General features: G+C 32.2%; 2 protein-coding genes across 2 annotated transcripts; one reads left to right on the top strand and one right to left on the bottom strand.

Annotated features, from left to right (window-relative positions):
* Positions 1-562: 562 nt before the first annotated feature.
* Positions 563-8,353, top strand: LOC114415419 (replication factor C subunit 3). The gene is made up of 9 exons (XM_028380092.1): positions 563-906; positions 1,341-1,557; positions 2,472-2,551; positions 2,639-2,798; positions 3,914-3,995; positions 6,401-6,530; positions 6,614-6,677; positions 6,759-6,827; positions 7,951-8,353. The coding sequence occupies exons 1-9, from the start codon at positions 723-725 to the stop codon at positions 8,048-8,050; spliced, it is 1,086 nt and encodes a 361-aa protein (XP_028235893.1). The 5' UTR covers positions 563-722; the 3' UTR covers positions 8,051-8,353.
* Positions 8,354-10,510: 2,157 nt separating this feature from the next.
* LOC114415418 (NAC domain-containing protein 2-like) lies at positions 10,511-12,748 on the bottom strand. The gene is made up of 3 exons (XM_028380091.1): positions 12,378-12,748; positions 12,017-12,291; positions 10,511-11,590 (listed from the first exon to the last, which is right to left on the bottom strand). The coding sequence occupies exons 1-3, from the start codon at positions 12,535-12,537 to the stop codon at positions 11,126-11,128; spliced, it is 900 nt and encodes a 299-aa protein (XP_028235892.1). The 5' UTR covers positions 12,538-12,748; the 3' UTR covers positions 10,511-11,125.
* Between the last annotated feature and the right edge of the window lie 9,406 nt (positions 12,749-22,154).

The raw sequence follows: 22,154 nt of genomic DNA, 5'->3' as shown, positions 1-22,154 counted from the left end.
GATATAAATTTTCATTAAAAGTTATGTAATGCATATGTTTACTTTTTGTTAAATTATTAAACACCTGGAAGGGAGGAAGTATGAGTATAATGTGAGCTAAACAATTAAAGAGAGTTTTGTAAGATGTAAAAAAAGAGGAGTGTCAAGTGTAATTTGGAAAAAATACAGGGGTATCAATGTGCGGAAAAAAATAAAGATATTTTAAAAATAAATTTTCATTAAAAGTCATGTGACGAATATATGTTTATTTTTTATTAAATTATTAAACACCTAAGAGGGACGGGTCTAGGTGATGTGAGCTAAATAATTAAGGAGAATTTGTTAGGATGTAAAAAAATAAGAGGGAGAGTCAAATGTAATTTGAAGAAAAAAAATACAAAAATACTGTGAGGAAAAAGAGATGGATATTTTAGAAATAAAGTTTCATTAAAAGTTATATGACTAATATGTCCTATTAAGTGATATCTAGGAGGGTGAAATCTGAATGAATATAATGCGAACTAGTTTTTTTTTAGGATGAAAAAAAAATATCTGTAATTTGAAAAAAAAAATTATAGTAAATGGAAGTGTAATTTACTCAAATGGAAAATGTGTTTGGCGCCAGTAGGCACTGCCCTCTGCTACTTGTGAGCGGTAAATGCAAATTTCAGTTCTCATTCTCAACAACAACGCACTGAACGAAGATAGAAAAGAGTTTTAGCATCGTGATTCGTGACCTATCAATGGCGCAGACGACCCATCCCATGGACATCGACGACCACACTTACACCGCCAGTCCTGACAAGGGCAAAAGTGTCGTCTTCGCCGGAAACCCTCCCGCCGCCGGCAAGGCCATTCCGTGGGTCGAAAAATACCGCCCTCAGTCCCTCGACGACGTCGCTGCTCACCGTGACATTGTCGATACAAGTAAGACTTCTCGCCGCCTTTTATCTCTCTAGGGTTAATGATTGAGCTTTTTCTTTACCTTCTTTCGCTGCTCACCCAAACAGTTCTCCAGAAGCTCAATATAGGAGTTTTCACTATTATAGTTTAGGTTACTTTTCTCACTTTGTTTTGGAAATAATTTTCTCACCTATCCTCCTTATAGGGTTTTAGGTGTATGGAAGTAATGGAATTGTAGTAGTTGGATTGTAAAACTTGGTTAGCGAAGGAGCTACATATTTTATTTTATTTTATTTTTCTGTTTCATTTTTAATTTAGTTTTGTGGAAATTAGGAAATGAAAAAGTACTTGTAATTGTACATCCTGTGGTTTTTTTAATCAATATCTATTTGCAATTTGAGTACTGTTGGTGTTTCTTTGATTGCTCATCGTTCTTTGTTTGTTAATTTGCTGTGTAGTTGATAGGCTAACCACTGAGAACAGATTGCCCCATCTTCTGTTGTATGGCCCTCCTGGCACGGGCAAAACATCAACGATTCTTGCTGTGGCACGCAAACTGTATGGTTCACAGTACCAAAATATGATTTTGGAGCTCAATGCATCCGATGATAGAGGAATTGATGTCGTGCGCCAGCAGATTCAAGATTTTGCTAGCACTCAGAGCTTATCATTTGGGTTGTCTTCTCTGCCTTTTATCCCCCTAGTTGTAACTTCTTACTGTATAGTTGTGTGTACTGTTTTATGACTGTAGTAAATAGTTCTTTGTAGTTTGTGTCGTTGGTTTATCTATGTTTAACTTGGCTGTCAAATTGATATTCTTTTGAGTTACTTTGTTTTTATGTGGTGATTGCCTTAGCTATAGTGGCCATCAATGTTATTCACTATAATTGAACTTGAAAGCTTCAGAAATTTGTTTGAATATGCTACCCGTGTTTTCTGTTCAGTGTTGCTCGCTTTCAAGGTTCTGCTCTTATTAATGTTTTCCTACTTTCTATACCAGTCCATTGGTCAATTTAGAGATTCTAGTGATCTCCTTTGTTTTTCTGGTCCTATATTTCGTCCTGAAATGTTATTTCTAAAAAGGTTGTACTTTAGGTGATAAAACTAGGGTTTATTCTCTATTCTGCAAGGTGTTCAGTGTTATGCTAATCTTGGAATAATTTAGTGAAATAAGCATTGCAGATTTTTGACACTGTTTTTAATATAATTTCCTCGCTGAATGCTGGATAACTAGGGTAATTATATTGTAAACAGTTTCTCCCCCTGATGCAGATATTAACACATAGAACATTATAGGTGATAAGAGGACATTTATATAATTCCTTTTTGTTCATTTTAATTTTCACTTGTGATTGTTCAGATTTTCAAAGGCAACGGGTTACTCTGCTGTCATATTCTTTTCTTTTCTCTTTTTGTTTTCTTGCTTGCTTTATTTTCTTTTGCTTGCATGTGCTCATGTGCATTTGATTTGTAAACTACATTGATGAAAGTATAACCAGAGTTGAACATTTCCTTTGTTTTTAGTTTTTCTGAAAGTGTACTGGAACTACAAGTTTTCCTTAACTGACTATCAAAAACTCTCTGTTCAGTGTTAAGTCCTCTGTAAAATTGGTATTGTTAGATGAAGCAGATGCCATGACAAAGGATGCCCAATTTGCGCTACGTAGAGGTATGCGCTAATTTTTATACTCTAACTTGTGTATGCTACATCAATCCAGTTTCTTGAGTTATAATACCCTTCATCTTCTTCATGCAGTGATTGAGAAATATACAAAAAGCACTAGGTTTGCACTTATCTGTAATCATGTAAACAAGATTATTCCCGCACTTCAATCAAGATGCACTCGGTTTCGGTTTGCCCCTCTTGATGCTGTCCATGTCACTGAAAGACTGAAACATGTTATTAAGGCCGAAGGGTATGTTTCCTGTTCTCTATTATCTAGTCTGCATGTGGTAGTTCGAGTCAGATAATGTCTTTTGCCATGTTACTTTACATTATCAGGTATTTTTTTTATGAGAATTTCTGTTGTAATCTATTCTCTTAGCTGGACATTTGCGCATATTGAGTGCCAATATATAATGATAATGAAGAAAATGAGGCTTTCATGGCTTATCTCAAGAGCTTGAATTTGTTCTGTTAATATTTTAGCACTTTTCAATAATTTATCTGCTGAAAGCTGGTGACTTTTTCTGATGGTTGACCTTTTCTAATGCAATGTGCATAATCATGTGCAAAGTAAATTCTGCTTCATTTGGGTATCAGGTCATTCAGAGGGAAGGGGCTGGGAGGGGAGAAAATATGCTTCCCGTCTCTCCTGACTCCATCACCTTAGCATATACATTCATTTGTTTCAGTTCATCGTAGAAGGTTATTATAATGTGTTAGTTGGTTGTATATGTGAATAAAAGTCTTGATGCTTACGTTGATTTGTATATGTATAATGAAATACTCCAGGAAAAAGGGATATTATATTCAATAGTTAATACTGATAATTGAATCATAGGTACAGTCAGAGATATAGAAAGCGCATGCAGGTCCAACAGTTCTAAAAATATAAGACCTGACTTGTGTGTGCATCTCTCTGTAACTTTTTGCACAGTTCAACTGCAAGTGTTCCTCCTTGAATCATATCAATTCCTTTTAGTTAATTAGTGTGCTTAAATTTTTTAACACAAAACTATGGTTCACTTTAGATTTTAAAGTTATTGAGGAGTCCTGTTCCTGTAGATAAAATTTTGAAAGGAAACCATTAAGCTATACATGCAGTAAAACTCACCATTTGATTAGGACACTGTCTCTGAATTTGGAAATGGAATTATGATATTGGAAGGTGCTAATTCCTGTGAAACATATATTAAATTGTTTGTACATGCTAATCCCCTTCCTCTAATGCATCTCACATCTGTGCCCTTGTTATTGGATAATCACTCAACTATATTGTTAATTTTCTATAAACATTTGCGATGTTGTAATTCAATTTTTGACTTAATAACTTTCAATATGATGATTGCCATTTTGTAATTTGACTAGGCTTGATGTTGAGGACAGTGGCTTAGCAGCTTTTGTTCGGCTTAGCAATGGTGATATGAGAAAGGCTTTGAATATTCTTCAGGTAGTATGCTGATAGCCTTCAGTTTCCTTATATGCAAATCTAGCTGAGCTAGTCCTTTTTATTTTTATTTTATTTTTATTTTTCAAATAAAGGAGTAATTGTATCGATTATACTGAATCAAATTCCATTTTGGACATGAGTACTATACTGTTTCAGTATCTTCCCTTCTGCTGCTTACATTGATGCACACATTGAGACGTGTTTAGAACCATACACTTGTATACATGAATGCTTACATGGAATCATACAACAATTAAAAGTAGGGAAATTCGGGTCATAATTGGTGAAGTCTTAGAGATGGCAAATATTAATTCCGGTATTTTTACTTAGAGATGATTATGCATGTTAGATGATCTGAAAGTATAAAACTCTTGAATGACTTCTGTATTGCAGATTCTTGCTTGAAAACTTTCAACTTTAATGGCTAGCAATATACATTTCAACAGCATTTATATCCTTATGCCATTAGGTGAGGTCAATACTGGATTACAAGAAACCATTGGACTCTGTCAAAAACCAAATTTTCAAGAATATTATTCACCATGAGATCCATTTTAATAACTTTTTTAGCTGTTCTTGGTCTCCATCTATCCCTTTTCATAGGGTTAGAAACCGTGCAATATTATACTCTTGTCATTGGGACCTAATGACATTCTTTGCATATGTCCAAGTCACCTTAACCAAATTCTTGTCTTCTCTTTGATAAGTGCTACACCAATATCTCCTTTTATGCAATCATTTTGTATCTTGTCCTTTTTCATGTCACAGTGCATCTATGTTTACATTCTCATTTTTGTTACTCCTATTTTTCTCCTATGTTGTCTTTTTAAAGTCCAGCATTGACTACATTAGAGTATAACTAGCCGTATAGTTATAAGATAGAACTTTCCTTTGAACTATATTTTAAAGTAAAAATAACCTCTGATGTTTTTTGGTATTTTAACCACCCAACTTGTATAATGTGTGTGGAATCTTTATTAATTTTCCTACCATTTTGTAATATTGATCCCAAATGGTTAAACTTAGAAATTGTTGTATGACACCTCCAATTTTTATCTCGATCATCCTCTTGTTTATTGCTAAAATTGTAATGTATATACTTTATCTTGCTCTTACTCAAGTAAAAACCCTTTGATTCCGAAGTCTTTCTCCGAAGCTCAAGTATAGAGCTAACCTTGTCCCTTGATTCCTCAATATCATCTGCAAAAAACATGCATTTGGGGATAATTTTTAGAATGCTGTTGGCAAGCTCATCCAAGACAAGATTAACTAAGCAAAAACTCAACTAACTCAAGATTAAATTAAGCTTATCCTTATGGGCTTGTCCCATCTCTAGGAATTCTCACACTAATCGTTACCCCATCACTCTTGTAGCTTATTTCAAGTTAACAAAACTATAAAAGCCATATGTAAGTCTCTTTCTTTGCTTTGATACCTTTCCTTCAACCCCTTTATTAGAAGATAAACAGCTTTCATTGTAGACATTTTTGGCATATATGCGTGCCATGTAAGTTTGTACTTTTTTTTTTTTGATCAGCCAAAATATATTATATTATAAATGAATGAAAGTACCAGAGGTACTATAAGTACAATATTAGTGCTAGGTATGGTGCTGGATCCACTAGTGTGAAGATCCAGATTGCTGACCTGATATATTACTACAGTGAAATACCCATCATTTCTATCCTATATACAAAAAGCTACTGGTAGATTACTAGATCAGTAGGTATATGAGTCAACAAAATCTTTCTCAAACCCTCTAAGCCATGACCAGATTAGAAATATTGCATCTTCCAGTAGGTATATGTAAGTTTGTACTTAAGTGATCCAGTTAGTTGATGATTTTCCATAAATATATACATGCAATGTACTGATGATTTGTGTATGTGTACCATGCAAATTTGTGTTTCTGCTGGTGTCAACTAAATTTACCAAAATGATAATTTCTTCTTTGGTGAGGTATGGCTTATAATGAATATTATGGTATTTTTCCATCATAGCTGAGGATGCTGATATTGTATGCAATTTCTTTGTATGTGATATTTAGGAATGCTTGTAGATGTCTTGACTTTTTATGAACTTGTACTGTATAAAGAAAAAGGAGGTAAAGTAGAATATAAGTGAGACTGGACTGAATGTGTATATAGGAAACATTTTTCTTAAGTAATCTTCTGATTTATTTTTGGATCCAAATGCTGATTAGCTCTTAAACTACTCCTGTGATTTTCACTCAAGTGTCAAGGACATATTCTGTTGCTTTAATATCCAAGAGTCAAGGACAACTAACAATTTACATCTTTTAACCACGGGGAAAGTGTTATGAATTATTATCTCCTGAATTGTTTTGTTTCTTTTGTATCAGTGGATTGCAAATGACATATTCTATTGCTTTAATATTTGTGCAGTCAACACATATGGCTTCTCAGCAGATAACAGAAGAAGCTGTTTACCTGTGCACTGGAAATCCATTGCCAAAAGACATTGAGCAAATATCTTACTGGCTTCTAAATGAACAATTTGCAGATAGCTTTAAAAGTATTGAGTGACTTGTTACCCTTCATTTGTGTTTAATATTTATAAGCAATTTATGATTTTTATTTGGCTTTAATTTCAAATAGGAATAGATGAAATGAAGACAAGGAAAGGGTTGGCCCTGATTGATATTGTCAGAGAAGTGACAATGTGAGTCTTATGCATCATACTGACTGTCCAACTTCCTAGCAAATTTTTTTTCATCTTATTTTTACTTTATTGTTACTGCAGGTTTGTTTTTAAGATTAAGATGCCTTCAGCTGTGCGAGTACAGTTGATGAATGATTTGGCAGATATAGAGTATGTATTCTTGCCCTACTATTTACATGCTATTCTCCTTCTGCCTTGCCTAATGAACAGATGTGTTAGTTACATCAAACATTTCTCTAGACATAAAATATATATGTACAACTATTTGGAAGGCCTTTAAATAGGATTTTAGGGCAGGTCAAGCTTTTATGCTTAATAAAAGACTAGGCCAAGCTTTAAAAAAACTATTATAGGTAACAAGCCAATCTAAAGGCTGCCATTTTGCAAAAAAAAAAAAAAAACTGGCCTTTTCAGGTGAAGTCTAAACTTAGTCTAACCAACCTATTTCTAACTAGTTATGTATGCAGTTGTGAACAAGCACAATAATGAAAAAGGAGAAATAAGTTGACTTGGATAGAAGAAAAAAGTTTCTCTATCTCTTCTTCCCCATCTCACGGGCAGTTGGTTATCAGATCTTTTAATAGTGAACATAACATAAGCAATTTGACACTTTATATATATGAGTGTTAATAGTAAAAAATGTGTTAGAGTGTGTTGTTAGCATTCCTCTTTTATATATATATATCAGAGAATAATTATGATGCTTTAGCAGTTTAGCAACATGCTACATTCATATAGTTTTTACATCTAAGATTTTACTTTTCCCTGGTTGATAATTTATCCAAAATGCTTTGTCATTTTCGTAGTTTCATGCTGCTTGGCACATATTAGGTGGCAGTAGATCTATATATTTTGGAGCTCTAGTAATTTACGAAAGAGGAACGGTAGTAACACAGTTTTTCTAACCCGATCACATTTATTGGCTGAAATTTAATGCTTTGATATAGATGTCCTATTCTGTCCCTGTCCCCATCTCCCTAGTCCCTACCCCTCTTCTTTCTCTACTGCCATTGCAATTTCCTCTCTTTTCAATGGTTTTGATACCCTGAAATTTGGCTATGGCTAAGTGCACCCTGGAATTTTGTTTATATGATTAATCTTCATGTATTAGAGATGACATCATTGCATGACCTTGCCATAAAGTGTAAAGTATAATAATGAAACTTGAATAATCAATAATGGGTCTAAGGAAAAAAGGTGAATCTTCTTGCTGCTGTTCTTGGAATTATATTGGCTCTTATGATAATGGGAATGAAATTTTCATCTCTTCCAGGTACAGATTAAGTTTTGGGTGCAACGATAAGCTTCAGCTCGGATCGGTTATTGCTTCTTTTACACGTGCTAGATCTGCACTGGTTGCAGCTGCTACATAGCCTACTTCTGAAAAATTACTTTCACATACTACTAGGGCCTGGCTTGTTTGATTTCCTGGGCATGTCACTACGGATAATGGGATTGGGAGGATCTTAATTTGTGTAAAGATAGTAACTGTGTCAATCTTTTTTAACTTAAGATGAGTTTTAAAGTTTCAAGTACCTTTCCAAAATTCTGAAGTAGATATCTTCTGTTTTAAATTTTACTGCAGCTATTTTAGATGACACCATTAGGTTTGAAAGTTAATATCAATTAGCCATTTTGATATCAATATTCAATACAATGAAAACACTTTGAATGTATTAAATTTTGCATTGTAAATGAGAGGTGTTTCCACATAGAGCCAGAAAGCGCGTAATAACCCGAAGCATGGTTATGTAAACCAATTTCCAAATCCTTAAAACATTCTCTGCCCAAAGCGCAGTATCACCTCAATTCACCCTCATTTTGGTCTAATTTCTAAAAGAAACGAAAAAGTTAGACGAAATCCAACTGTAAGAGATAATTGAAAGAAGGGCCAAAATGGGATCAAATGAGCAGATGCAAAAAATGGAAAGTTCAAAATTCAGAAGCTTAGAAGGAGCATTTTTTTTAATAGTAATTCGTTATGAGAGCATCATCAAGAATGAGGTACGGTAAATTTTTAGTATTTTCATTATAAAGAGAGTAGGCCTTAGACCATTTTTTTCTTCTTAATCTATAAGTATCCTCTACTAACGTGTTGACCCTACAAAAAACTATTTAGCATAGCATATCGACACGTCGAGGCAGTAAATGACATATGTACACGGATACATTCGAGGCAGCAAATGTAATGTTATAATGACAAACAGAGGGAGGGATTGATTGAATTTGGATGGTAATGGAGAAAAGGACATAAACATCTTGGCCTCAGAATTCGCTGATAACACGCATTTTCGCACTGCAATATTTGGATCTGTAGGAATCTACCATGCTGAATGTTGGTTTGGTTTTTGAGCAGACATCTTGACTATTTTTTTATTGTAAGGAATTGTAGCTTTATTATATTACGCAAACCAATCTTAATATCTAATAAGTTAGTCAATATGTATATTTTACATCTAAAGTCCAGTTCAACTTTATTACTTTTGTTATTACTAATCCGTTTCAGTACACTAATTATCATTTGTCCACTAGATCCGGCTAATGGGTATTGATGTAAGATTGCTTGCTTGTCCATCACTTATCTTCAAGTTGTTTAATGGATTGGTCAATTTCCACGTACTTTTACGTTTGTTTAAGTTAGATAATTAACTACGGCCAAGTGTTTTATATAGTCATTTTTTAAAGATAGTCAAATACTGTTTTGGGGGATGAGAATTAAAAATAAGACTCTAAACTTAGAGGGTGGAAAGAGCAAAGCTATCAGCTAAAAAATGGAACCCAATGCCACTTGGTGGAAACAATGGGCTTACAGATCCCAGTTTTCTTTAAATTCTCGGCCACTCCAATCATACACTTAAAGGAGACGTCTTCCTCTTAAAGAACAGGAGATGTCTTCCTTCGTGGATTGAGACATTCTTTACAAAATTAACACACGCACACACAATTTTACTACTAATACATATCAAGGATGACTAGAAATTGATCATTTTAATTTGTTAAAACTGAAAAAAGATTCAACTTGTGTAGGGCAATAGTAATAAACAACACCTTATAATTTTTGTGTATATATATTTCTCCTAATAAATATCTGATATTTACCCCTTATTTATTATTTAACACGAGAGAACTAAACACAATTTAAACAAGATCATGCATGACATCTTAAAATTTGACTTGAGAAATAGTTTATAGTTTATAGCAACTAAAAGCTAATTGTGACTGAATATTTTTGTTTCTAAAATTTCAAAATTCTCTAACCCAGTTACTAAGATAAAGTAAGGCTAGTTTCGAGATCTTCTGAGTTCGATTTAAGTTTCAAACAACGTCACTGCTCTACTGTGGTAGGTAAGGATAATACATGCGCTGTGGATTTTAAATTAATAGAATGGTCCCGAACATGGAAATATGAATAATAATTGTCACCGTCACTTCATCAAAACAAACTCCGGTCCGGCACATGGATTAACACATTTTGCTTTTAAAATTCAGATTGTGACGAATTGAAGAGGCTTCTGATTTTCTTTATGGCTTGGTCATATTGAATATTTTGTTTCCCTTTAATAAAATGTTTTCATTCCAGTCCAATAAGAACTCCGCAATTCGTGCAAAATTACGTAAGTGCGAGTATTTTATACATTTATCGAAGTAAAACTAATGGCCATCTTCATCATCTAAGATTCTTTTATTCATGTATAAAAATTAAATTTAGTTGTCAAAATCAATAACCTGAAGAAGGAGAAAGTGTATTGAGTATATGTGAATGACGAAAATAAAAATAACTAAAATTGTTTTATATTAATTATATTATAGTAGTACATAAAAAACAAAAGATATTGAAATGAAAAAGTAAACACAGTAGGATATCACGATACTCAATTTAAAAAGACCTAAAAAAATGAGAAAAGACAAAGGCACGCCTAATTAATTAGATGTAACACATGCTAATAATAATTCAACATATATTAATTAGAAGGTCCAAATAGACCTTCTATCACTTTTTTTTTTTATTTTTTGTACGGTGAGAGACCTTTCTATGATCACATGACAACAACGTGTAGTAGTGTACCTATCTACATTCTACAATAGCTGTACACATGCTACTACTACTACTAGGAACAGGTCAACACACATGCACCGTTGGATCGTCGTCGTCATCATCACATAGCAAAATACCAAAGCAAACGGTGGAGCCAACACATGCGTTTCCAGCTTCAATGTTTCTTTCTTTCTTACTTTGGCCTAGCTAAGCTAACTTGATCAATAATCGTATGTGTGTGGTCGCACAGGCACACTCATGGACCTTGAGTCTCGTGCTACCGTGCAAATGCGAATGGGCGGCGCGCGTGGATTTTATGTGACATGGTTTTAAATTACGATTGTGGTCGCATGGTGAGTCAGAAAATCTTAAGAGCAATTGCGGATCGTAATTTAAAACCATCATGATGTGCTCAAAAGGACTTGTTGGGCCAGTACATGAACATGTCCTGCAGCGGCGACAACATCTGATTATTGCCCTGGAATTGGGCCATGAAGCTGTTGTTGAGAGTGGCATCCACGTAATTAAATGGAAATTCGAGGCTTTTCTCCCACTCGTTCCACTTGGGCTCGCTTTGCACCTCGCTCGCGAATTCCGGCGATACCACCTGCTCCGAACAGCTCGAGTCCGTGTGCAGCTTCGGGATTGAATCCGACGGGTCGAAGTACATGTAATCCGTCTTCGCCGTCGCTTGCGGCGGCGCAGGCACCGGCACAGGCGGCGGAAGACAACCTCCTCCGCTTTTCAGAATCTCCGGCTTCCTGTCTTCGATCTCCGAGGATTCGATATTTCGGCTATGAGCAACATCGCTGCTTGGTTGCAGTTTCTCGATCGTGCCCTTCTTGTTGTAAATACGGCAAAGCACCCAATCATCCAACTGCGACAAAAAAAAAAAAAAAAAATCACAACCACCGTAAGATTATTTCTTCATTTTCATTTATTATTATAAGTATTGCAATCGGAGGCAGGTGAGAGAGATAAAGAAGGAATAGTTTTCTAAAAATGGAAAGTGATAATTGCGATTGGCAGAAGATTTATTTCTTTCCGCATCAATTATTGTTTTTTTATTGGATCTAATGTGATGGCTAAGTTTCTTGGGCCCAAGCCCAGACCACATGCTGGCAAGTCTTCAACTAGTGAAGGTTCCGCGCGGTAGTTTTCACATGATAACATATTACGACCATACATTTTGCACGGTTTCCACCAAAATCCTGGACTTATCCTCAGCCGATGAGAGCGTAGGGACAAAGTCGTAATTTCGAGCAATAATCTTGAACTAGAAAGAAGTACGGAGTGTATATACCCTTAGGGTGTTCTTTTTGCGAACGGAGCGATCTACGTCTGCGAGACGATACTCGTGCATGATCCAATTGCTTTTGTCCCCTTTAGGAGCTTTCCCTGCGTAAAACACCAAAGCTTTTTTAATCCCAACCGGTTTGGGCTGACCAATGGGCTTATCCGCCCCGGTTGCCTTCCAGTAACCGGTGCCAGCCGCCCGGTTCGGCCTCGAACCGTTTGGGTATTTCCGGTCCCGTGGTGAAAAGAAGTACCACTCTTTCTCTCCGTAAGTAGCCAATCCTGTAAAGTAACACAGTAACAATTAATAAATAAAAATTAAGAATCAGAAGTCGAAGAATGAATGAATGAATGAATGATTATGTTACCGGGTAAGTCCCAGGGGTCGTATTTGTAGAGGTCGATTTCGGCGATGATGGGAACGGCGATTGGCTGCGACGCGCATTTGCGGCAGAGATAGTGCAACACCAGCTCCTCGTCCGTTGGATGGAATCTGAAGCCTGGGGGCAATTCAAGCTCTGATGCCATCTTACTCAGATATATATCCCTCCCTAGCTACACTACACCAAGACTAACACCAACTATGGTGGCGGCGCTTGAAACTTATTACATAAGGGAGAGCCCTTTATTTATAGCCGATGCGCGCGACACGTGGCACCATCAGCCACTAGTTTCTAGAATACACATGGGCGATAATGGGGCTTCATTTTTATTATTCACTCTTTTTAAAAGTTTTATTACATTACCAATATTAGATCCTTTATCTTCTTTTTATTTCTCACCGTACGTGTTACGCGCATACCCCGTGGAGTAGAGCGTGGGAAAAGAAAGAAAGAAAAAAAAAAGTGTTTCATTTTTTGTCTTTAATTGTACATCTTATTACTATTATTTGTGTAATTGATTTTTCAAATTAAAAGTCCAAGGTTAGGTAGGGTGACAGTTTTAGAATTTAGTAAATAGGTTAAAATAAAATGGCCGTCATTCTCTAGTATTTTGTATCGTGTTCTGATTCCTTTTACATTTCCTTTTATTTCAATGGCAGGATTTTAGGAGAGAAAAAAAAGTTAGGTGATATGTAATTGGACACGTGTGGCGCTATGAAGTGTGGTGCGCGCGTGTCGCGAGCCCACACGAGGTGATTTTGTCACTGCTTACGACAGTGGTTTTGGAGGGAAGTGTGGGCTAGTCGGTTGGGGCCCAGGGCGTCCATGTTGTTGGCGCGTTGATTTGACTTTTTGTAGTGATTGAAGAGTACACGTGGGTTACGAGTTGGATCATCATCTCGCGTGATTTATGATTTTGTAGCTTTCCTTCTACGACATAAGGCCCCACCTCACCGCGTAATCTCTAGCCCAGCTCCTCTTGCACATTCTTCTTCATTTATCCTTTTGCTTTTACCTCATCGTAGAAGTTTCACATACTGTATTTTTTTTTTTAATGACTATCGTTGAGATTTTAGACTTTGTGGTAAGATTTTGAGTATTTCCTTAAATATTATTCTTCTAAATCAATTACAAGACTAATTTCCAGTAAAGGATGACATGTTATAATCTATAATTGTAATTATAAATAAGGAGTCTACTCATGCTTTGCACAAATAGAGAGAAAAAGAAGAAAAAATGGGTCCTTAATGCACACAAAGGACGGCCAAATGCCAAATGGTAGCTAGAAAGATTTTATATCATTATTGATTACTTGTGCAATGTAGGCAGTTAGGCACACCGTGCCTAGATGATTTGTTTTTTATTAATAAATATAGTGGTATTATAAAAATGAATTAAAAAGAAAAAAAATTGAATAAGAAATAGAAGTCACATTTATTAATTAGATCCGCTAATTTTAACAAATGATAAATTAAAGGAAGGAGATGAATAGAGAATAAAAATAGATATATATAAAATGAAAAAAAAATCAGTTATAAATTATAATATGCGTTTAAAGGATAAATTGAGTTTTAAAAAAGTAAAAACCAAAATGGAGTTTTTTCTTTATTATTAATTTTTTTTATTGATATTGAAATTAAAGTTAGAAAAACTATTTGCTCGCTGTAACCCTATCATTCTCATTGTGATCATATATATCGATTGTCCTGAAAATAATATTTCTAGTAATGAGATGATCAACAGAGTAAAAGTGATCATGTTGAATAGGAAATTCTTCTATCATTCTTAGTTGCTTCCAAATGATAAAACTTTTTTTTTATACGGTGATTTATAATTTTATTATGATTATGATTCATTATTCTATTATTGATTGATTCATTATTCTCAATTGGTCTATTTGGTAGGATGATTCTGTTGGGTTACAAGTGTGAGGTGAAGTTCCACATCGGGTAGAAATGGAAAGGTTGAGCACCATATAAGTGAGGAAAAAACCCATAAACCTGAGCCTTAAGGTTTTGGGTTAGAGTGTGATGTCAGGTCTTCTTATATGATGATTCATGATCCACAGGTATACCCCTCGAATCTTCCCAACAGATTCATAATTCAAACGATTCACTTGACTATTTTTCTGCTACTGGATGGTCATTCTTTTCCGCTTCATTCACGATGGTAAATTTAAGTAGCATTTTTTTTTTTTTGGGTATTGAATTTAAGTAGCATTAAATGCGCTAGCGTATACAGTTTTGAAGTTTGAAAATTGAACATTGAACATGGAATTTAGAAAATTGATTACACGTGTGGTTGGATTAGACAATAGAAGAGGAAGTTACCTGGCAAGTACCCGAGTCCAAGCCTTTATTATTTCCTATCCTTATTTTTATGGATAGTATTCCACGCCCCCACTTTTTTTTTTTCCTGTGTTTTGCGTCATTTTAACCAAAATTTTATTTTGTGTTGAAACTTTAAAGAGACAAAAAAAAGGAGAGGAGATAAGCATGTGATGTGAGGCGTACGGTCCTTAGGTGGGGTGAGTGAGTGGTGCGAGGTGGATGTATCTGATGCCGCTTCATTCACTTTCGGTGTTCGGTGGTTTGTTCACTTGCGTCTCACTGCAACCTTAGTGTCTTTCTGCTCAATTGGTCATGCCATGCTTGGGTCCACACTCCAGGATCACATTTCACTCATTTTTTACCCACCTACAACATTAATTATTTAATAATGATCATAAATTCAATCGGTTGATAGTTAAAACATTTTCATAAGGAATTTTATATATATTATATTTTGATCAAAAATTTAATCATAATATTAATACAAAATATTTATCACCTGCAGCAGGTTAAAAGTCATCAGTACACTCGAGATGAGTATAAATTTTAAATTACTGAAACATCAATTTTTACTATTTATACCAACCAATATTTGTATTTTGGTAATTCTTTTGTTACGCAATTAATACTTCTAATAAAGATTATGAAATAAATAAAAAAAAGTGCCGAGAGAGTATGTTCATTGTTTTCTTCATTTAATAATTGAATATCATAAGGCTATCCTATTGGATCAACATATATTTAATATAGCATAAAATATTTCAGAAATAAATGAGTTGTTTTAGTTTGTAGGAAATTTATTTATTTTCAATTACTATAATTAAGGTAGTTCATTTTTAATAAGTAATATGCATGCTTAATTATATACAGATTAATAATACATATGGGTTTTTTTTTATGTACAAAAGTCATATTAAAATTAAAGCATATCAACTTATACATATTACTCAAACACTAAAAGGATATAATCAAGTTGAGCCTATGAGTATTATAATCTCTTGATATCGTATTTAATTACTATGAATATAAAAAATAAATTTTACTCAAACACTATCATACATATTTGTAGACGAATTTCTTGGACCAATAATGATTGCATTATTGTCGTGAACAATACCCTCCTTTTTTTATATGGATATTCTAACGTAATATGAGAATATGTATGATTTTAGTAATCATAAAACATTAAATTATGTAACTATAAAATTTATTAGATTAAAAATAAAACATTTTTCAAATGCAGCTTAAATTTTTTTTATAGCATTACTTTAAGAATATATTAAAATAATTTTTGTTTTTCAAATATCTCATGTGAATGTACTTGGGTAGTGATAGGTGTATATATAGTAAACGTACATATGGTTGAAAGGAGTTATTACTTTTTTTTGGATACTCGAAAGGTTTTATTACTATTACTGTAACAATTTTCCAGATTATATCACTGAAAGTTACGATCTATTATATTTTTTTTTACGGTACGATCTATTATAATTAGAATGTTAATCATAGGAACACAAAAAATGCAAAAAATACTAAAAAATACTATTTTTTTATAGAAAAAAGTGTTAATCATCGAAAATTTAAAAATAATAAAAATAGAAACTTAAAAATTCTCACCTGGTTATTTAAACTTTCAAACTCCAAATTATGATGCATTAGTATGATTTGAATTTTTTATTTTCATTTTTGATCGGGGGATTTATGATAATTTGAAAAAAAATCTGACGTTGCAATGACGTTTTCGGTCAAACACATTGAAACAGATCGCAATCGTTGACGGAAAACGCAAAATTATTACACATATTGACAGACACGGTGATTCATATTTCACACACACGACATGTTATATTCACGAAGGACGAGGATAATAGTTAATAAAAATTGATTAATAAAGATGATTCTCATATTTCACAAAAATATTTCAACTCATATTTGATATCTGAAATTGTTTATATAATGTTTGTTAGGAGGTAATATTCATGATTAACTGTGATTACAATAATAATGATTAGGTTGATAATAATAATAATAATAATCATCACAATTATCAGGATGGTAATAATAACTTTTAATGATTTAATAGTTATGATAATAGTTGTCGTCACAATTATAATAATTATGATAAAAATGATAATTATGATGATAATGATAAATTTTAGATATTATATGATGATATAAATTAAATTTTTAAAATATTTAATTTTTTAATAGTGAAACCTATTAAAGATTTTAAAGTTAAATAAATCTGACGGTTAAAATGAATCTTATATCATACATAATTCAATTTTATCATACGGGATAAATGAAGATAGAGCTGCATACACATGAAGATAGAGTTATTATAAATGGTTTGTCACAGTTTTTTTAAATTGGGATAAAATAAAAATACATAAGCAATAAGATAAAGATGAGAGAAGTCAGCATCAGGATGATTAAGATGCCCGCCTTAATATTACAATCATATGGCATTTTTTATCTAAAATAAAAAGTAACTGTAGCAATTAATTCCCAGTACATTAAACAAAAAAATTAATTCCCCGTACATTAAATCATTTCAATGAAAGAATAACTTTGGTATATCACATTATTATTATTATTTAGCATTTATCGAATACTATTAACAAATCATTCAAAAACTTAACCATATTAATAATTTCATGAATGAGAATTGAGAAATGAATGTCTCAATAAACAATGTAACAAGTAGCAACATATTATTTAATAATGAAATAATTTAGTTTGCATTGACAATATATTAAAATTAAATTAAAAACTTTAATTTAATAATCAATTCAACACCAAACATTAAGAAATTTTAATATGCAGATAATGTTTTGCAATCAATTATAACAGCTTAGAACTTAAATTGTTTTAATATTCAACTCTCTTATTATATGGTTTAATTAAACGTGATATGCGAGGAAAAAGTCGTCATCGCCTTTAAGTCCCCGACTTATTCCACTCAAGATTTCAACGCAATTATATTGAACAAATTCATGACAACGACAATCTTGAAGAATATTGAGAACACAAAGCATTGCCTGAACAGAATTAACTAGGGCAGGGGATTTGGAGATGTTGGCATATCCACTTATATTTTTGTTGAGGCAAATGTTTAGGGCAAACTTAATTTTATGTTTTACAGCAAATGCTTTCTCAGCTTGACAATTAGTGGGGAACATCTTTAACCACATCTGTTATTACAATAAACCTTGTAATTAGCCTCATTAATATAACATTATTAAATTAAATTAGCTTAGTGGGGATTTGATACGTTGGAAACAATAAATTATTTGTATTTTTTTCAGCATTCCCATATTTGGGTTAAAGTTTACAAATATAAATTTGAATAAAAAATATGTCGTAAACTCAAGTTTGATAAAAAAAAAAAAATGAATTTACTATAATATGATAATCTATGTTTCGATATTTTTTGTTTAAAAAAATATCAGTTAAATAAAATTTGTTTAAGAAATACTAATAAAAATATTTTTACTTTATATATATATTACTCTTATAAAAATACAAATCAAAAGTATTTTTAGTTTAAAAACAATCTTGATGTTGCTTTGGGTGGAAACTAAAGTTTACTAACAAACTTAAGTGAAAAAAGTATTTTGAGAGACAACCAAACATGATATAAAATTGAGTTTATTGAGATAAAAATAAGTTAAAGATCACCTTAAAAAAGTTTGTTATTCACCAATTCAATGTGATTTTTATATTTAGAAGGTGAATCCAAACATCCACCTAACTTTATCAGAAGCATGAAAGGGCAACATAATTAGGTTCAATCAAGTAGGGCTTGGCTAGATTGTGGGTTTTGGCTTGACCTTTCAGACTAGAGGTCTTAATTTGCCTTTTCTATGCTTACTTTTTACTATTTTCCCTTACTTTTAGATTCTTGAAACGATAATAATATACTTTTTTCTCAAACTTCAGAAAATATAGCCCACCAGTGAAATAGGACTAAGCACGGGCCTCATGAGAGTGAAACAGTTGTAAAACAGTAACAGCTATCATCTACATGAATTGAACACGTTTTGTTTCACTCACCTTCCATATTTAATGAGAAACTTGTTGACAAAACGAGTCACGCGAGGGGCGGCAAAATTTGGACTTTTATTTGCCGCCAGTCTTTTAATGTTCATAAAACAACACAGAAAAATTTAAAGGATATCAAAAGTTGCTAATGCTAGCCGTCATAAAAAAGCCTCAATTTCTCACTCCATTCCACACTGGTTTCTAATTTAGCAATTTTCATCCATCTCTATCACATGAGTTAGATCCAATCTACATTGTAATACATGAAGAAAATAAGTTCTTATGTAATATATGTGATGAACAATTTAAATTGAGAAAATTATTCTATAATTTAAACTATTTTTAATAACTTACAAGTATTATGTACTAATATTAATACTATAAATATCATCCCTCCATGTGTAAATAGTAATTTAATCCCTTTACAGCGACAGGGGTCATTTAATTACTCTCAAAATTCAGTGGTCTATTTGGATGCATGCATGCATGCTTAATGCTTATGCCTTAAGTTTTCCACTTTACATATTCAATCTGTTTTTGTCGTCTTGTGATTAGAAATTGACAATTTGTTCCGGGACACTTTCAAAGTAATTACTGCTTCCACGCATGGATAACTTTGTTAATTGATTGTTTATTATGAGTTTCCTATTAAGGTAACCTTTGAGGCGACTTTAGCGGTTGATGTTTTTTTCTTCTTCTCAATTTTCAACTATATTATGGGTATGCTTCCAAGTTCCAACAGTATAACCTTATTTTATCTGTTTGTCAATTTCTTTCTTTCTTTCTTGTGTTGTGAATTTTCAATATTATCTTATCTCTTTACACATTTGAAGTGTCTTGTAACACCTAGAATGCACTGAATAACAAAGTGTGATACATCTAGCCTTTTGCTAGTTGCAGCCCGACATACTCCAAAGGAACAGAGAGAACCCTCCCTCCTACATGTTCCATCGAACATGCATGTTACATGATAATGGAAAAGCATTATGTTTTTTTTAACAAATTTTGGATTTTTCTGATAACAGTACTCTGAGCGTAGATTGAGATACTGTTTCAAATCTTTGAGATTGTTTGATCCACAAATGAACAGATTACGATCTCACCGAGTTGTCATTTTATATTTGATATTTTATTTGAACTTTAAGCAATGCTGATTTTTTTTTTAATTCCTGAATGGATGCCATCACAATATAATTAACTCTAAACAAAAGGAAAGAAAATGGCGTAAGAAACAATTATTAACTTTAGAAACATGTGAGTAAGAACATTTTCAATGCTGTTCATTTAAAATAATTCACTTGTAGAATTTTAAGTACATTGTTTGGATTGAAGTTTGTAAAACTATTTTAAGTTTTACTTATGGTAAATTGAGTTTTAAAACAAAAATTTACTCTCTCAAACATACTTTTGAGAGATAATGAAACATAATTTTAAACTGATTTTATTTTCAAATATATTTCTAAATTTTTTTCACTGAAATCCAAACACACCCAAGAATGAGTTATATTATATTTAAGTAATTCATTTTCTTTTTTAGATTATCCTTCGTAGGTAAAGACCTACATTTTACTTTAGTAAATTCTTAACCAATCCATACTTTTTTTATTGGCAAATAATTTTGTTTCACCGTTAAAGTATTAGCTTTTTAAGTAATAAATAATAATTGTTTTATATTCGTAAGCAATTGATCTGGTCAACTAACCACACATGTTTGGATTAATGTTCTCGGTCACTAAATGTACTTTTAAATAAAGAGTCTTTTTGTGTATCTTTTGCTTCACACATATATACTTCCTCTGAATCTAATTATAAGGAACTAAAAATAATAATTTTAGACTTAAATATAAATAAATATTAACTAATTTTTATCTTAATGATAATATTTTTATTATGAACTTCATTTAATAAAATTTTATTTTCAATAAATTATTTATTACTCTATGTTAAATTTTAAAAAATCTTTCAAATGAACGGCTGGTTCCAATTTTTTTAATTGGTAACCTCTTTCTAATTAATCATAATGTGCAATACTTATGTGACATACTCTAATTAATGATGAGCGAGTAATAAAAACTTGGCGAGTGCCTCAGTAATCAAGTGATGAACCACCACCAAATTAATGAAATAAATAAGAAATGTAAAGGAGAGTGTAATATTTCATCTCTTATTTTTTAGGAAATTAATGTGGTCGTCCATTCACATGTTTGTTAGTGTCCTTGACAAATTAAAAATGAATGGGTCACCAAAATAAACGTTATTCTACTAGTACTATTATGAAAGATATTTTAAGAAAAAAATAAATTTTAAATGAGATTTTTTAAATTAAATGTTATTAATGATAGTTAACTTTATTTATATTTAAATCTAATGGGAAATACATTTGAATACTTTGGAATGGTAATTCAAACATGTTATAAAATCATGTTGAATAGAACCAAAAAAAAGAAGAAAGAAAAATTGCTTATTACATCGAACAATGATTTCTCTTCACAACTACGGTGAACATTTGCTTGAGGTTCAAGAGTTTATGCAGCACTACTGTACATATGAGCTTTAAAATACTTTTTTTTTTATCTAATACTTAATAAAAATATTTAAAAACTTTGAATAATATTTAAAAAATATTATTAAATATAAATAAATATTATTTATATATTTTTATATTTTTTTAAGTATCATATATAATTCATGTTGTAAAAACATTACTAATAAATTTTTATTAATATTTTTATTAAGTGTTAGAAAAAAATATTATTATCATTAAACATCACATTGTGATAATAATTGATCTTGTACTTAGGTAAAATGTTTCGCGGGATGCTAATATGGTAGCGGATACATTAGCTTGTTGGGGAATACAGAATGATCATTGGGATCAGCTTTGGAGCACACCGCTTGATGGCATTCTTTTTGCCTATGCCAATGATTTCTATTTAGTTCCTTAGTTTCTGCTAGCTTTCTTTAATTTCATCATTGTACCAAAAAAGAGTTGCTTTATAGTGATCCAATAATCCTGGAAGAAAAACATGTAATCAAATAATCCACTGAAAATTATAAATATGAAATGCTTTAGCTTCTTGAGTCACTTTTCTTCAATTTATTAACGACTAAATTTGGCTCCTAAAAATCTTAATTCAAATTGGCGAAGAACTAAAATGATTCACCTTAATGATCTTGAACGATTATTTGATAAATTTTCATTTTTTTTAGCAACTAAATTGGATTGAATGATTTTTTTAGAGACCCAATCCATTTAAATAACAAGCTTTTTGAGAGATTTTTTTTTAAAAAAAAAACTATATCCTTCAAATAAGTAGTTACAAAATATGCACTAATACTTTCGTTTCAATTTAGAGAATAATATTTAAATACAACTGGGGGAACATAT

Source organism: Glycine soja, chromosome 6 (genome assembly GCF_004193775.1).
Source record: "Glycine soja cultivar W05 chromosome 6, ASM419377v2, whole genome shotgun sequence".
Classification (NCBI taxonomy): Eukaryota; Viridiplantae; Streptophyta; class Magnoliopsida; order Fabales; family Fabaceae; genus Glycine; species Glycine soja.
The sequence above is the reverse complement of the archived record's forward strand: the minus strand, read 5'-3'. Positions and strand labels throughout refer to the sequence as shown.

Excerpts from the sequence above, each read along its gene's own strand:
- LOC114415419 (XM_028380092.1), top strand. The coding sequence starts at position 723 with ATGGCGCAGACGACCCATCCCATGGACATCGACGACCACACTTACACC. Across the intron at positions 6,531-6,613 it reads ATTTGCAGATAGCTTTAAAA|GAATAGATGAAATGAAGACA; the intron begins GTATTGAGTGAC and ends AATTTCAAATAG. Across the intron at positions 6,678-6,758 it reads ATTGTCAGAGAAGTGACAAT|GTTTGTTTTTAAGATTAAGA; the intron begins GTGAGTCTTATG and ends TTGTTACTGCAG.
- LOC114415418 (XM_028380091.1), bottom strand. The coding sequence starts at position 12,537 with ATGGCATCAGAGCTTGAATTGCCCCCAGGCTTCAGATTCCATCCAACG. Across the intron at positions 12,292-12,377 it reads CGACCCCTGGGACTTACCCG|GATTGGCTACTTACGGAGAG; the intron begins GTAACATAATCA and ends GTTACTTTACAG. Across the intron at positions 11,591-12,016 it reads GCAAAAAGAACACCCTAAGG|TTGGATGATTGGGTGCTTTG; the intron begins GTATATACACTC and ends TTTTTGTCGCAG.